The sequence below is a fragment of the Polistes dominula genome, unplaced genomic scaffold (assembly GCF_049000335.1).
Source record: "Polistes dominula isolate Pdom_NZ unplaced genomic scaffold, Pdom_raw_medaka contig_33, whole genome shotgun sequence".
Lineage (NCBI taxonomy): Eukaryota > Metazoa > Arthropoda > Insecta > Hymenoptera > Vespidae > Polistes > Polistes dominula.
In genome coordinates this window covers 82,281-95,467 of record NW_028300998.1, presented here as the reverse complement: position 1 = coordinate 95,467, position 13,187 = coordinate 82,281, and the positions used below count along the sequence as shown (strand labels likewise).

Here is a 13,187-nt window from a genome sequence, read left to right as displayed (position 1 = left end):
AATGATGCATATTATAATGTACATACAGGCTGTCCCAAATTATTTTTATATTAATTAAATAATTTTACATAAGTTTATTAAATCGAAATGATAATAATATAAATATCTCAATTTTGTCTTCAACACAATTTGACGCTGGTTATTTTTATAAAAAAGATATTCCAAGAATAATCTCCTTGCATATGAATACGAGCAGCAGACGACATCTTACCAATAATCATCTCACTTCCATGTTTCGTGTTTAGCTGTTGCTCATATTTGCTGAAAATTTAGCTAAATTGTTTCTCTTTCATTGAATAAATGAATAAAAACAAAATTAAATCAGATGTATGTTTATATAAATTGCATTGCAAATTAGCAATTGCAAATTATGCTGAAATCATCAGTCAAATATTTCCGAGTTATTCTGGAACATCCTGTATATGCGTACATAGCGCAACACACACATACACACATTTGACTTTAACGTACGTCAATGAATTTAAGGAAGAATATTACTGACACGAATGCCATCTACTTTCCATTCATTTCGTCGTTCGAATTCCGCTAAATTCGACTATTTCACAGGCCAGAAAAATAATTGAAAAGAAAAACAATGCATGGAGATATATTTGGAGGTATATTGCGTCGTAAATCTAATGCATCCTTTGCTATATTAAATGCACATGATATTGAAATGAAATACAAAATATGGCATCGAAATACACGAGTGCCATCTTTCGAGCAATGACGCATATTCTATTCTACTTCCCATAAAATAAATTTCTAATGATCATGAAGAAATTAGAAAAGGAAGAATCAGAAAAGAAAATAAATAAGAGAAAAATGTCTGTATTGAAAAGTCAGGATTGTAATTAAGAGAAAGATGTTTGCAAGAAAGGAATAGAGAAAGGATGTGGAGAAAATTGTGCTTTTTTGCTTTTTGGATCTTTGAGGAGGGCGCTGTAGTAGTAATGACGTCACGCGTAATGATACACGAAGTTGGACATGCGCCATGCGACAGGGTTTGCGCAGAGCGTCTAGCGGAGTCTGCGCGAATTGGGAACTGCTTTCGATTGTTGGCGGGCGCCGCCATCTTGGTCAGTGAGCTTGCGAGTGGCTGTGCGAGGAGTTGTACGTATTTCGGTGAAACAAGCAATTCGTAAGATTTCCCTGAAAGCCCTTGTCTACTCGTCAAATCCACGCGCATCCAAGATGTCGGAACGGGAGGACAATGTTTACAAGGCGAAACTGGCTGAACAAGCTGAACGCTATGACGGTGAGTGGATATTTTTTCGAGTAAGGGAGCCGGCCTGGGCCAAAATGGAAATCGACTAAATTGTTAGAAGAGTGGGGCTGCTTGACTTTCCTACACCAAACTCGCCCATTCAATTCTTTAATTCTCTTTTTTATTCTCTCTTATTCGGAATTTCCTTTTTTTTTTCTCCCCCCAAGTTTCGTTAACGTAGCTGGAATGGGATTTTTGAAGATACGTATAATGGCATCGAACCTCCTACCAGCAAGATCTGTCAAAAGTGTTGGAAGAAATGTCAAGTGCGAGTCTAGTTTAGTTTGCTTTGTGCCCAAGAACCGGCGAGCTTAGACATTTTTTTCCTTTGAATAACTCTTTGTGTCATTTCTCATTCTTAACGATCGAACGAGCGAAGAAGCAGCTCGTACAGGAATATCGACGGGATCTTCCTTTCTCTCTCTCTACTTCTTTCTTCTCTTTCTCTTTCTCTTTCTACCTCGGCTTCGTCCTCCCTCCCTCCCTTTTTGCCTTCCTCTCTTTCTATCTCTCTCTCACATACATAACTCGCTTATGCGTTGCTCGCTCGCTCGCTCGCTCGCTCGCTCGGTTGGTCGCTCGGTTGGTCGCTCGGTTGGTCGCTCGCTACGACGTCGTCAGCGCTGGAGCAACGATGGCGAGGTAGCGTTGCTAGGCGTACGTATAACTGGTGCTCGGACCCTTTCATCCAAATAACCAGACAGACAAATCGGTCGTCGGTCCTTCAGAGCGTTGAGAGCGTTAAGAGCGTTGAGAGCATTGAAAGGGTGACGCATAGGATCGAGAGATGCCGGCTTCTTTACTACGACGTCGGGGACACAACACACGTAGTAACGCGTGTGCCGCTCGTGGCATTTGGCCTTGAAGAGCACAGAGAAATCGCACAACCAATCGACGGGACCGGCTCGACCTTCGGCCTTCTCCTCTGTGCTCTCTCTTTTCTACCTACCTTTCTACCTACCTATCCACAAATTCCTCTCTGCTTTCCTTTCGGACGACCCTTTTGCCTTTTTCCTCGCATAACTGCCTTCGGTTTCCTAAAATCTTTTCTATAGGCGTTAGGTATCTTTTTCAAATAAAATAGGAGAAATAGCTTCGTTTCTCATGACTGACTGACTGCTCGCTCGCTCGCTCGCTCGCGATACTTTTATTTCCATTCAGGACGTATATGCGTTTGTCTGCATTCATTGTGAAAATGTAATACACACGCACACACATATCCACGCATAGTCCAGTTCATGGATGAGTTATATACATATATATATATATATATATCTATATACGTGTCATTCGCACGAACGTTGGTCTCTTGAAGCTTAGTAGAAAGTTTAAAGAAAGTTCTGCCAAGTACGTTAGATGCCCATACTTTGTTCGTTTGTATGTGTGTAAAGAAGGAACGTCGTAGGAATGACAAGCGCCGAGTCAAACGCCTTCTGCTTAGTCAACATCGATCGTGCGTGCAATGGTATATGATGGGGTGGGGGCCCAATATTTGTCGCGTCGACACAAGTCAAATAGACCAAAAATCCAAGAATTCGTGCATTGAAGATGAAAGGAAATGGAAGGGTTGCGGGAGCGTTTATGGAGCGGTTATGGAGCGGGTGTGGGAGCGGAGGGCGGGCGGGCGGGCGGGGTGTGTGGGGTGGGGGCGGGGGCTCGTCAGGAGCGTTAGCGGCGACCACGGCCGAAGGAAAGTATTGATCTGCTGCTGCGCCCGCTACCTTACGTTTCCGTATATCTCGGCCGGTATACTTTGTTCCTCGTAATTCCGTCGCTAATGAGAGTCCGATGATGATGATGATGATGATGATGATATACCTTTTATACAGAGACAATTTTCTTATTAAAGATGCGACAAAATGATACAACATCTATTATCTATATCTAGCGCGTTTCTATTCCTATTTGTTTTTACTAAAGATTCAATGATATTGTATAGAAAAGATAATTGAATGCGTGAAATTGTTTTCGAAACATCATTAATAAAGTTGGCATACGAATTTGATTGATTTATGCGAATTCGTGGAGGGCGCGTCCTATGGTAGGACGTGTGGTAGGACGGCGCCACCATAGGTACTGTTGCTTTTTCTACTAGCGAGCTACTATCGATCCTTCGAGAGAGAGAGAGAGAGAGAGAGAGAGAGAGAGCTGCCTGCGCCGAATTTCGACTGTGGTGCTCCTCACATATATGTATGTGTGTACTCTACTTGGGTAGGGAAAAAGATTCAAACATTCACGGTGCAAACGATATGATTTTCTCTCTCTTTCTCTCTCTTTCTCTCTCTCTCTCTCTCTCCTTTGGCAGAAGACTTTAGTCGTAATGCGCATGCGCAAACAATTATCTCGATAAAAGAAAGCGGAGATGGTTGACTCTTGTGCTAAAATATACCCTATTTAAAGGCTAAAGCACCGACAAATTTATTCATTTATACGTCTATATATATATATATATATATATATTATTCCAAATTCAACATCATTTTTATATTATTTTATATACATATATTTATTATATATATTACATCCTACTTTGATATAATTCAGTGTCAAATTTAGCCGCCTGCGCATAATATCTTGCGCACAAGGAACAAAGCAACTTTCTGTCTCACTTTATCGCCGACGAACCTTCCACTTAGGGCAATACTTTAGGCAATAAAAATACATATATATATGTAGGCGTTTTGGGAGTGTTAGTTTAAGGAAAAAACAGGCTTATCTGTATACTCGTATATAGGAATTGACAAGTAGGCAAGTAATTAAACTCTAAACGTATAAGTACGTTCAGAGTCGATAGAACAACACGGCTAAAGAAAATCTCTTTTCAAATAGTGGAAAGCAACAAAAAACACATTGTTATAAATGATTACACACTTATAAAAAAAAAGTCATATTCGTTATCCATTGAAACAACGACTTCCAACAAGTGAGTCACTTTGTCTACTAGTACTAGATTTTGTTGTATTATCAATCAAAGGGACGTTAAAAAAAGAAAGTAGCACAGGCAGGTGTGTTAGAGATAATGTTTATCTACAAAAATACGTTTGCATTCAATTGATAAACATAATCGTTTATTACAATATTTTCTTTATTATTTGCATTTTTTAATTTATCTTTTATTAATAAATGGACAAATCATCAAAATGAAGAATATATATTGTATGTTGACAATTAATAATCAGCCGTTTAACGTAGATTTTCATTTATCTTTTATCGTCAACGACGACAACAATTCAAGCTATAACACGCATAATTAATAAATAAAATCTGAAATGAATAGAAAACAGTGAAAAAAAGAGTACTCAATTTGTCGAGCGAACGTTGAATAATTGTTCCAAAAATCAATGGAAATGTTAAAAGAAATAGTAGACACCCTTTGAAGAATTGAAGAATTCGCCAACGTGTTTATGTTATTATGACGTCCGACCTGCAACTACCTCCAATAGTTTTACAATTCGGAGAAAAAAGTAAATAAAAATAGTGATAGAAGTAGGGATAGAAGTAGGGATAGAAGTAGAGATAGAAGTAGGAACAATTTTGTCGTTTAATTATTCATATTTTTGATTTAATTTTCAGTCTCTGCAGCGATTCGCATATTTTCGTCGTAAGACTTTGTTCTTAAATGTTTGATTAATTAAATATGTTAATTATATACATATATATATATATATATATATAGATCTTAGATAGTAGAATAAAATATCGTGGAAGTATATCGTTCGCGCATGACCAGTGATATATCTAAATAGCGAGAGCACCTTTACGAAGTTCAAGGGTCACCGGGTTAATATATATATATGTCAGCGTACCTTTCTTACGCGATAACGGTCGAAAAGTTAAATAAAGTATACGAATAAAAGTGATATTGCTTCCGATCAATGTGTTGGGAAACAGGTACGAAGGGACGAAGGGACGAAGGGACGAAGGGACGAAAAAGGAAATGTAAATCAATGTACAAATTTTTGACTGGGGTTTTGCTTGTTGTTTCTTTTGCAGAAATGGTCGAAGCAATGAAGAAAGTTGCCTCGCTGGACGTAGAGTTAACCGTCGAAGAAAGAAATCTACTCTCCGTTGCGTATAAAAATGTAATCGGAGCGAGGAGGGCATCCTGGAGAATAATTTCTAGCATCGAACAAAAGGAGGAAAACAAGGGTGCCGAGGGTAAGCTGGAGATGATCCGCCAGTACCGATCTCAAGTTGAAAAAGAACTCAGGGATATTTGCGCGGACATACTTGGCGTTTTGGACAATCATTTGATACCTTGCGCCTCCACCGGAGAATCTAAAGTATTTTACTACAAAATGTAAGAAATCTTTCCATTTGTTTCCGCCGATCTCTACAGAATGAGTCACGTGATTGTTCTTTTTTTCGTCTTGAAAGTTTAATCAACTCTACTACTACTACTACTTCTCTTAGAAGAAGTAGTAGTAAGAAAATCATGAAATCGTTAACGCTTGACAATCACGTGACGCATACTGTACGTCTCATGTTATCCATCATCGTATCTCTAAGTATGTATATGATCCTAATGAAAGGATTTATCAATTGCATACAGGAAAGGAGATTACCATCGTTACTTGGCCGAGTTTGCGATCGGCAACGACAGAAAGGAAGCTGCGGAAAATTCCCTGGTAGCCTACAAAGCGGCAAGCGACATTGCAATGACCGAGCTACCACCGACTCATCCTATTCGTTTAGGATTAGCACTTAATTTCTCCGTCTTCTATTACGAGATTTTGAACAGTCCTGACAGAGCGTGTCGCTTAGCAAAGGCCGCCTTTGACGACGCTATTGCGGAATTGGATACTCTTTCCGAAGAGAGTTACAAGGATTCTACCTTAATTATGCAGCTCCTTAGGGACAACCTCACGCTATGGACGTCGGATATGCAAGGGGATGGTAAGTATGCTTTTCCGATTTTGCTCGATTCAATTCCTTCGTTAATGTTGTTGTCAGTAAGATGGTTGGTAGTAGAAGGTAGGAGGAGGAACCTTGTTGTGTTCACCTTTACACCTTATATTCCACTAATATTTTCTTCTCTGTGGCGTTTGCAGGAGAAGGAGAGCAAAAGGAGCAACTGCAGGATGTGGAAGATCAGGACGTATCGTAACTCTAGCTGTAGTGAGTGTAATTTGCGCATTTAAACTGAGACACATGAAAAAAAAAAAAAAAAGCAAAAACTCTTAATAACTCGTAAGCAAAAGAAAACAATTCAAGCAGGTGACAGTTTGAAGTGGGAAGGGGAGAGATCTTTAGCGATCGCGTGATTTTAAGCACGCGCAACGTATGGTTACTCAAAAACAAAATGAAAATAAAACTAAATCGTATCATTCGATCCAGAAACACCACACACACACACACAAACACACACACACCTATATAATACACAACATACACAGGCGTGCGCGCACGCTAACGAACACGCGTACATATATATATACGTACATATACATATACATATATAAACGCACACAGAGACGCGCATAAAAATACATACATCGAGTTACGGTGCACAGCAGAGAATTGTTGGAAGAAATAAGTTAATAAAAGAAAAAAAAGGAAAAAAAATATACACAGGCACCTTTGGGTGGTGGTTACCAACGCGACTGGAAAGGGGTGAGAGAGAGAGAGAGTGAGTATGGGGTGGGTGCGTGCGATTGTACGTTCGTGTGGGTGTGCGTGTATCTACGTACTTACGTACGTATCTATGCGTGCGCATGCATGTGAGAAAAAAAAAGGAAAAAGAAAGAAAGAAAATACCGACTAAATCACATATACATAGGGTGTTTTACTTGGCCCCTTTATTACTCGATCAAAATTAAAACATGATTTACGAATGTCGTTGAAAATAAGCGCGTTCTCTTCAACAGATTGAGCGGAATATAATAATAATAATAATAATAATAATAATAATAATAATAATAATACTTAATTAAAGGTGACAATGTTGAAATGAAAATAGTGCGTGCGCGTGTTGTTGGTTTGTACGGCTCTCATTTTAACGGTATTATTCACACATGGGACGAGCAAGCGCATCAGAAGAAGAAGAAGAAGAAGAAGATCAACAACAACAACAACAGCAGAACAGCAACAACAGCACAACAAGAAGTTAATAAGAAGATGAAGAAGAAGAAGAAGAAGGAGAAGAAAAGTTCGTCGTGTTTGTCCCATTCCTATTGTGTATACTCTATTCATTTTACAATAGAAAAAAAGCAAACGGCAATCGAGCGTACAATGTGTTCGATTATTCGTTCGATTGTACATTCGTTTATTCGTTCGCGTATTACCCCGGCCCTAATCTCCTCCTCGTCCTCTTTCCCCGCTTTTTTACTGCGCGCATGATCGTCTCGCATGCCATGATAATAAAACGGTGTTATAAAGTCTATACGCGTAAATTGAGCGTACAATGATCACTATATGTATACATGTATGTGCGTGCGTGCGTGCGTGCGTGCGTGCGTATGTGCGTGCCGTGCGTCTAATATGTATGTATATGCATGTATATGTATATATATATATATAATATGGAGAAGCTTAAACACACAGGAACCAACCTTTCTCTTGAAAAAAGCAAGCGCGAGAGAGAGAGAGAGAGTGGGAGGGAGGGAGGGAGAGAGGTAGAGAGAGAGTAAGAGAGAAAAATCAATCGCGTCGTCGTCGTTCCTCCGTGTGAAACCGACGACGACGACGACGACGACGACATCATCATCGGCAACAATAAGAGGAAGGAAAACAGAAAAGACAAAAATAACAAAATAATAATTAATAATAATTATAATAATAATAATTATAATTATAATTATAATAATAGTAATAGTAATAAAAAACGAGACCAAGAGTCACGCATTCCGTGAATAGAAAATTCTTTTACCGAAGCTTAAGATTTCCTTTTTTTCATCGCCGTCTAAGAGAAGAGCGCGCGCTTGTTAAAAGAAAGCAAATGAGAGAGAGAGAGAGAGAAGAAAAAAATAGAATAATCATCTTTATCTATGATGGCAGCGACAGCAACAAGAAGGAAGGAAGGTAGCCTCTCCCAAGAATGAGTAAATAATGAAATAAATAAATAAATAAATGAAATAGTCGATGCAATAAAGACGCCCATTCAACTTAAATAATGGCTTTTTTCTCGAGAGCAAACTTTATCGTCTAATAATAAAATATTATAAATAATAATCTTCGAAAGAAACTATAAGTATTATTATATCGAATTTTAATATCAGACTTTTCATTGTAACTGCCTTTTTACGCTTCTCCGAGACAAAAGGGGGGGCAGAGAGAGAGAGAGAGAGAGAGAGAGGAGGGAGGCGTTTGCGTATATTTAGGTCAAGGAGAAGCGTTGGAGAAAAAAGAAAACAAAGAAAAAAGGAAAGCAAGGAAGGAAGAAAGGAAGAAAGAAAGGAAGGAAGAAAGGAAGAAAGGAAGAAAGGAAGAAAAAAGGAAAGAGAAAATGATCGCGGTATGCTGTAGAGGAGACCTCTCCCCTATTTAGCGTTACGTTTCACAGCAAAGAAGTAGCTGTTTAGCTAGTTTGTAATGTGGTTGTACATTTTCATACGCCCTTTGTGTAAACTATTATCGATTGCTGTGGTATATAAATAATAACAGAATAAACGACTCTCTGTACCCTACTTTGAAATCGTCCGCGAACGATTATCGTCGCCTATATATCCTTATCATCTTTTCTTCTTCTTGTTCATTTCATTGGCACGCGCATACTCGCCAAAGGACAACCTTCCACCAGCAGCCCATTTAGTTTTAATCTATTTCTTCTTTGGCTTGAAATCTTAGGCCGTTGCGCTTACTACACTTTTCCTTTTAAAAACTATTTCTACCTTTCATATGCAAGTTCTACTTTAAAAACTACTTTTCACAGTTAATTTAGGAGCTGATTTTAATTAGATAATTCAATTTGTTTTTAATATCATGTTTATATGAAAGGTCTTGTTGTTTTATTATTGATTAATAAATGGAGAGTAGAGTATAAGATCAATGTTGTTTATATGACGACTTTCCATAAAAGGAAATTGTATTTATTACGAATATTGAATACAACATTGAATACAACGTAGGGTGTTTCAATTACAATATAGATTTTTATCGAAAGTCGCGAGTTTATTAAGAATCATTGAAGGTACAAAAAAATGACAAAAAAGTAGTAATCGTAACGGTGCAGGATTTTCGCATTATGGATGAATAAAGAAGAGAAGTAAGATTAGGGCGTTGCGAGACGAATAATAGTATTGGCGATCGCTAATGTGATTCTTTTTACATATCATTTTATCCTTTCGAATGAATTAGGCTACTCTTTCTAATTTTAGCTCAGTAAATGAAATAATTCATAAACTTGGTTTGGAAATGCATAGAAGAAATTCTAAGCGGCGATGGCGATCAGTAATAGCTTTGTATTTAGATATAGTCATAGAAAATAGACAATTATATACACAGCGTAATCTCTTTTTATCGATTAATCCAAATATCAACGAGATTGTTAGAGATACGAACAAAATGTTAATATTCAATTCAAAGTTATAAAAAAAACATCAAATATAAACAAGTGTATTTCACGATGAAAAAACATTCATTATGTTAGAGGGGAATTTGACAAAAAAGAAAAAACAAAAAAAGAAAACAACCACGCACCGTAAGTATATATGTATGATGCATATGCGACGACAAATCTTTCCAAGCGTTTAACAAAAGTTTTCTCTACAAATCTATTTCAATTGAAATGATTTTTTCTCTCTTTGAAACGTACCCTCGAAGATCTCTCGTAATAGATAAGCTTTTGACATAATGTAGCTTCATCAGCCGATGATATCATTTATAAGGTTATGTATGTTCCATATGTTGAGGGATTTGTTGGTAGCATCATTTTCCTTTGCAAAATGTCTCTTCTCTCGATAATTTATCCAATTTATCATTTTAATAAATTTTCAATGTTGTATTATTGAATGATTTTTCCGAGGGGAGCGCGTCGATTCGAATTAACTTGACAAGTTGTACGCGCTTCTTTTTCTCTTTCGATCTATTCCAATCGATTGTTCTATCGATTTTGCCCCTTTTCTCTCTCACACGCACGCACACACACACACAACACAACACAAACGTGCGCGCATCCCAACGCAGCGTCAGTTAACTCTTACGTCACTTAAACGTAAATCGTAAGATCGATAAGCTCGGTCGATTCTTTTGCGTATCGAGTTTACTTTGGTGAATCGTCATTAAAGATTAATCCTAACCCTTCCTACGAACGAGTATTGGCTTAAGTCTCAAGACTTTACGCGTTTGTTGTATTGTTGTGTTGTTTCGATTAATAATCATCTACTTCGGACTACGCGCGTTCTTACGCTCTGTATTACAACAACAACAACAACAACAACAACAAACACGATTATACATGGGTCAAGTACCCTTCTTTTTCTGTAAAATTAAACATTTTAAAGCTATAAATAAACGGACTACAAATGTCTGCTCTTTGTTACACCTTATTGCTAATAAGTAGAAATGGAAAGAAATTCATTCTAGTAAAGTATCAAGCATTAAATAAATAAATAAATATTACTATAAATGCTATGAGTGAAACTTGTTTTTATTTCAAACTAATAGTTTTTTTTTTTTTTTTTAATGAAGATATCATTTACTGTTGTTGAGGATATGTTTTACAACAACGGAAGGAGAGCCAGCCAGCTAGCCAGCCAGCCAGCCAGGCAGCCAAGTTGACAGGAATGAAAAAATACAAAATATATAACTACGAGTGGGTTAATCCTTTTTTCTTTGATAGAATGAATATATAATTTACATGTTATCTTCTAACAAATATGACACATTTGATTGTTTGTTCTTTTTCAAATGTCAAGTATTTGACAATATTGTGTGTTGAATCTACACTTATCATCTAGCATGATCAATTTCGAACATTGAACCACCATATGCCTGCCTAGTTGTTTCTACAAATGAAAATGTTTGATGAATATGTCGTAACCAGTTCCATTCATCACAAGGCTAACTCTCCTTCCTGCTATCCAAAGAGTCGTGGTGCTCTACAAATTCGGCTCGTATTCATTCACTTTTTATTTACAAAATCTTCTCCCTTTTTAATGTTCTTCTGTAGCTCTGGAATGGCAGCTTCTAGAAGTTTCTTTTCATAAGCATTAAGTTCACCAAATCCTAAAACTTTTTCGACTCCATTTTTCTATAACACATAGAGAATAGTAGGTCACAAATGTGTTTGTACTTATTCAACATGAGAATGAAAAATGCATTTTACTTACACCCAAAAGAACGGGAGATGAGAAATATTTAGTATTACATATGTCGGATCTAACATAAGAGCACTCGACTATACCCTGTTGTCCGGCCAAAGCTTTGAGCAGGGAAAAAGTAAATCGAGCTCCAGCATATGCCATCGATAAAGTAGCCGAGCCAGTACCAGCTTTGGCTTTGACAACTTCTGTACCAGCTTCCTGGATTCTCTCGGAGAGTTTTTTTGCTTCACTTTCAGAAAAACTAACGGATGGTTTTGTTTGCGAAAGCAGAGGAATAATGGTGATGCCGCTGTGACCTCCGATTACTGGTACCGTTACTTTTTGTGGATCTAACGACTTTACAAATAAACAACAACAACAACAACAATTTGTCAATTTATTCTTTTTACCTACCAATTATAATAGTGATGATATATCCATCCTTACTTACCTTAGCTTCGCCAACGAACGCGCTGGACCTGACAATATCGAGCGTAGTTACGCCAAATACTCTCTTAGGGTCAAATACGCCTGCTTTCGCTAAAGCTTCGCAAGCGATAGGTACAGTACTGTTAACTGGATTAGAAATAATAGCAACTAATGCCTTTGGGCATACTTGTCCAATTGCTACAGCAAGATCACGAACAATAGAGGCGTTTGTATTAAATAGATCATCCCTCGTCATTCCTGGTTTTCTAGGCACACCAGCAGGAATTACGACGACCTTAATATGAAATATATACATATATATATATATATATACATACATATGCATATAGATGAAAAATCTGTCAACTAACTGATGTGTTGTACATATTTGTCATTTTTTACCTCAACACCTTTTAGCGAATCTTTTAATTGGTCTGGACCAGTGTAGCCAGTAACTTTGGATGCAGTGTCAATATGAGAAAGGTCAGCCGCGACACCAGGAGTGTTGACAATATCGTATAAAGATAACTCGCTGATGAGAGGAGATTGCTTGAGCAACAGCGACAACGGTTGCCCAATTCCACCGCTGGCTCCCATGACGGCGACCTTGACATCGCGCTGTGGATATATGTAAGAAATTGTAATGAGTTGACGAAAGGATCATCCTACCATGTTTTCTCACACTACAAACTAACTAACTTTATAGTTTTCAGTATCCACCGTTTGAAAAATTTCGAAAGATAATGTGTCACTGACACACGTTCATCCTTTTTCTTTCTTTCTCACTTGATTGATCATGGAATTATAGGGATTATTCGCTGCTTAAATCGCTGATCAAAATTTCAATTAGAATTTCAAGAATTACGTAACGAATTTTTCTCAACATTGTGTGCACGTAACATGCGAGATAATGTCAATCGAAAGAATAATATCTCGCGAGGTTGGATTTTTAAATATATGTATATATATATATATATATATGGATGACTTATTTAATGAAATAATTTACCTTGGCGCTGGTCGAAAGTCTTTTCGCACCTTGTTGAGCGACATTTATAGTCGGTCTTAAGAAACGTGGCAGCATTTTTGGCGAACTGATGATACTAGCAAGTACAAAGTAGAAATGATTAGTAAGACGTCGAATATTCGATAACCCTCGTCAAAGACACACTCGTGACCTCCGTACTGCTGGTATATTCCCCCACTCGCTTGGTAACGTGCAACGATCTAGCGCCACGATCCAAAGCCAT

The 13,187-nt window shown here is 37.6% G+C and overlaps 2 protein-coding genes and 1 long non-coding RNA gene across 4 annotated transcripts; 2 read left to right on the top strand and 1 right to left on the bottom strand.

Annotated features, from left to right (window-relative positions):
* Window positions 1-1,053: 1,053 nt before the first annotated feature.
* Window positions 1,054-7,008, top strand: 14-3-3epsilon (tyrosine 3-monooxygenase/tryptophan 5-monooxygenase activation protein epsilon). The gene is made up of 4 exons (XM_015317242.2): window positions 1,054-1,258; window positions 5,261-5,567; window positions 5,820-6,163; window positions 6,319-7,008. Exons 1-4 carry the CDS (start codon window positions 1,195-1,197, stop codon window positions 6,372-6,374), a joined length of 771 nt encoding a protein of 256 aa, XP_015172728.1. The 5' UTR covers window positions 1,054-1,194; the 3' UTR covers window positions 6,375-7,008.
* Window positions 1,265-5,181, top strand: LOC149032190 (uncharacterized). Its single transcript, XR_016176874.1, has 2 exons — window positions 1,265-4,731; window positions 4,841-5,181. It is a non-coding gene; the product is annotated as an uncharacterized LOC149032190 (long non-coding RNA).
* A 4,001-nt stretch (window positions 7,009-11,009) lies between the features above and the next one.
* Mdh2 (malate dehydrogenase 2) lies at window positions 11,010-13,159 on the bottom strand. 2 transcript variants are annotated; one of them, XM_015317241.2, is made up of 6 exons: window positions 12,947-13,088; window positions 12,637-12,722; window positions 12,340-12,555; window positions 11,960-12,232; window positions 11,536-11,865; window positions 11,010-11,456 (listed from the first exon to the last, which is right to left on the bottom strand). In XM_015317241.2, exons 3-6 carry the CDS (start codon window positions 12,532-12,534, stop codon window positions 11,328-11,330), a joined length of 927 nt encoding a protein of 308 aa, XP_015172727.1. In that variant the 5' UTR covers window positions 12,535-12,555; window positions 12,637-12,722; window positions 12,947-13,088; the 3' UTR covers window positions 11,010-11,327. The 2 variants fall into 2 exon arrangements, with proteins under 2 accessions (XP_015172727.1, XP_015172726.1); XM_015317240.2 differs by lacking the exon at window positions 12,637-12,722 and having other exon boundaries at window positions 12,947-13,159.
* Window positions 13,160-13,187: the final 28 nt, after the last annotated feature.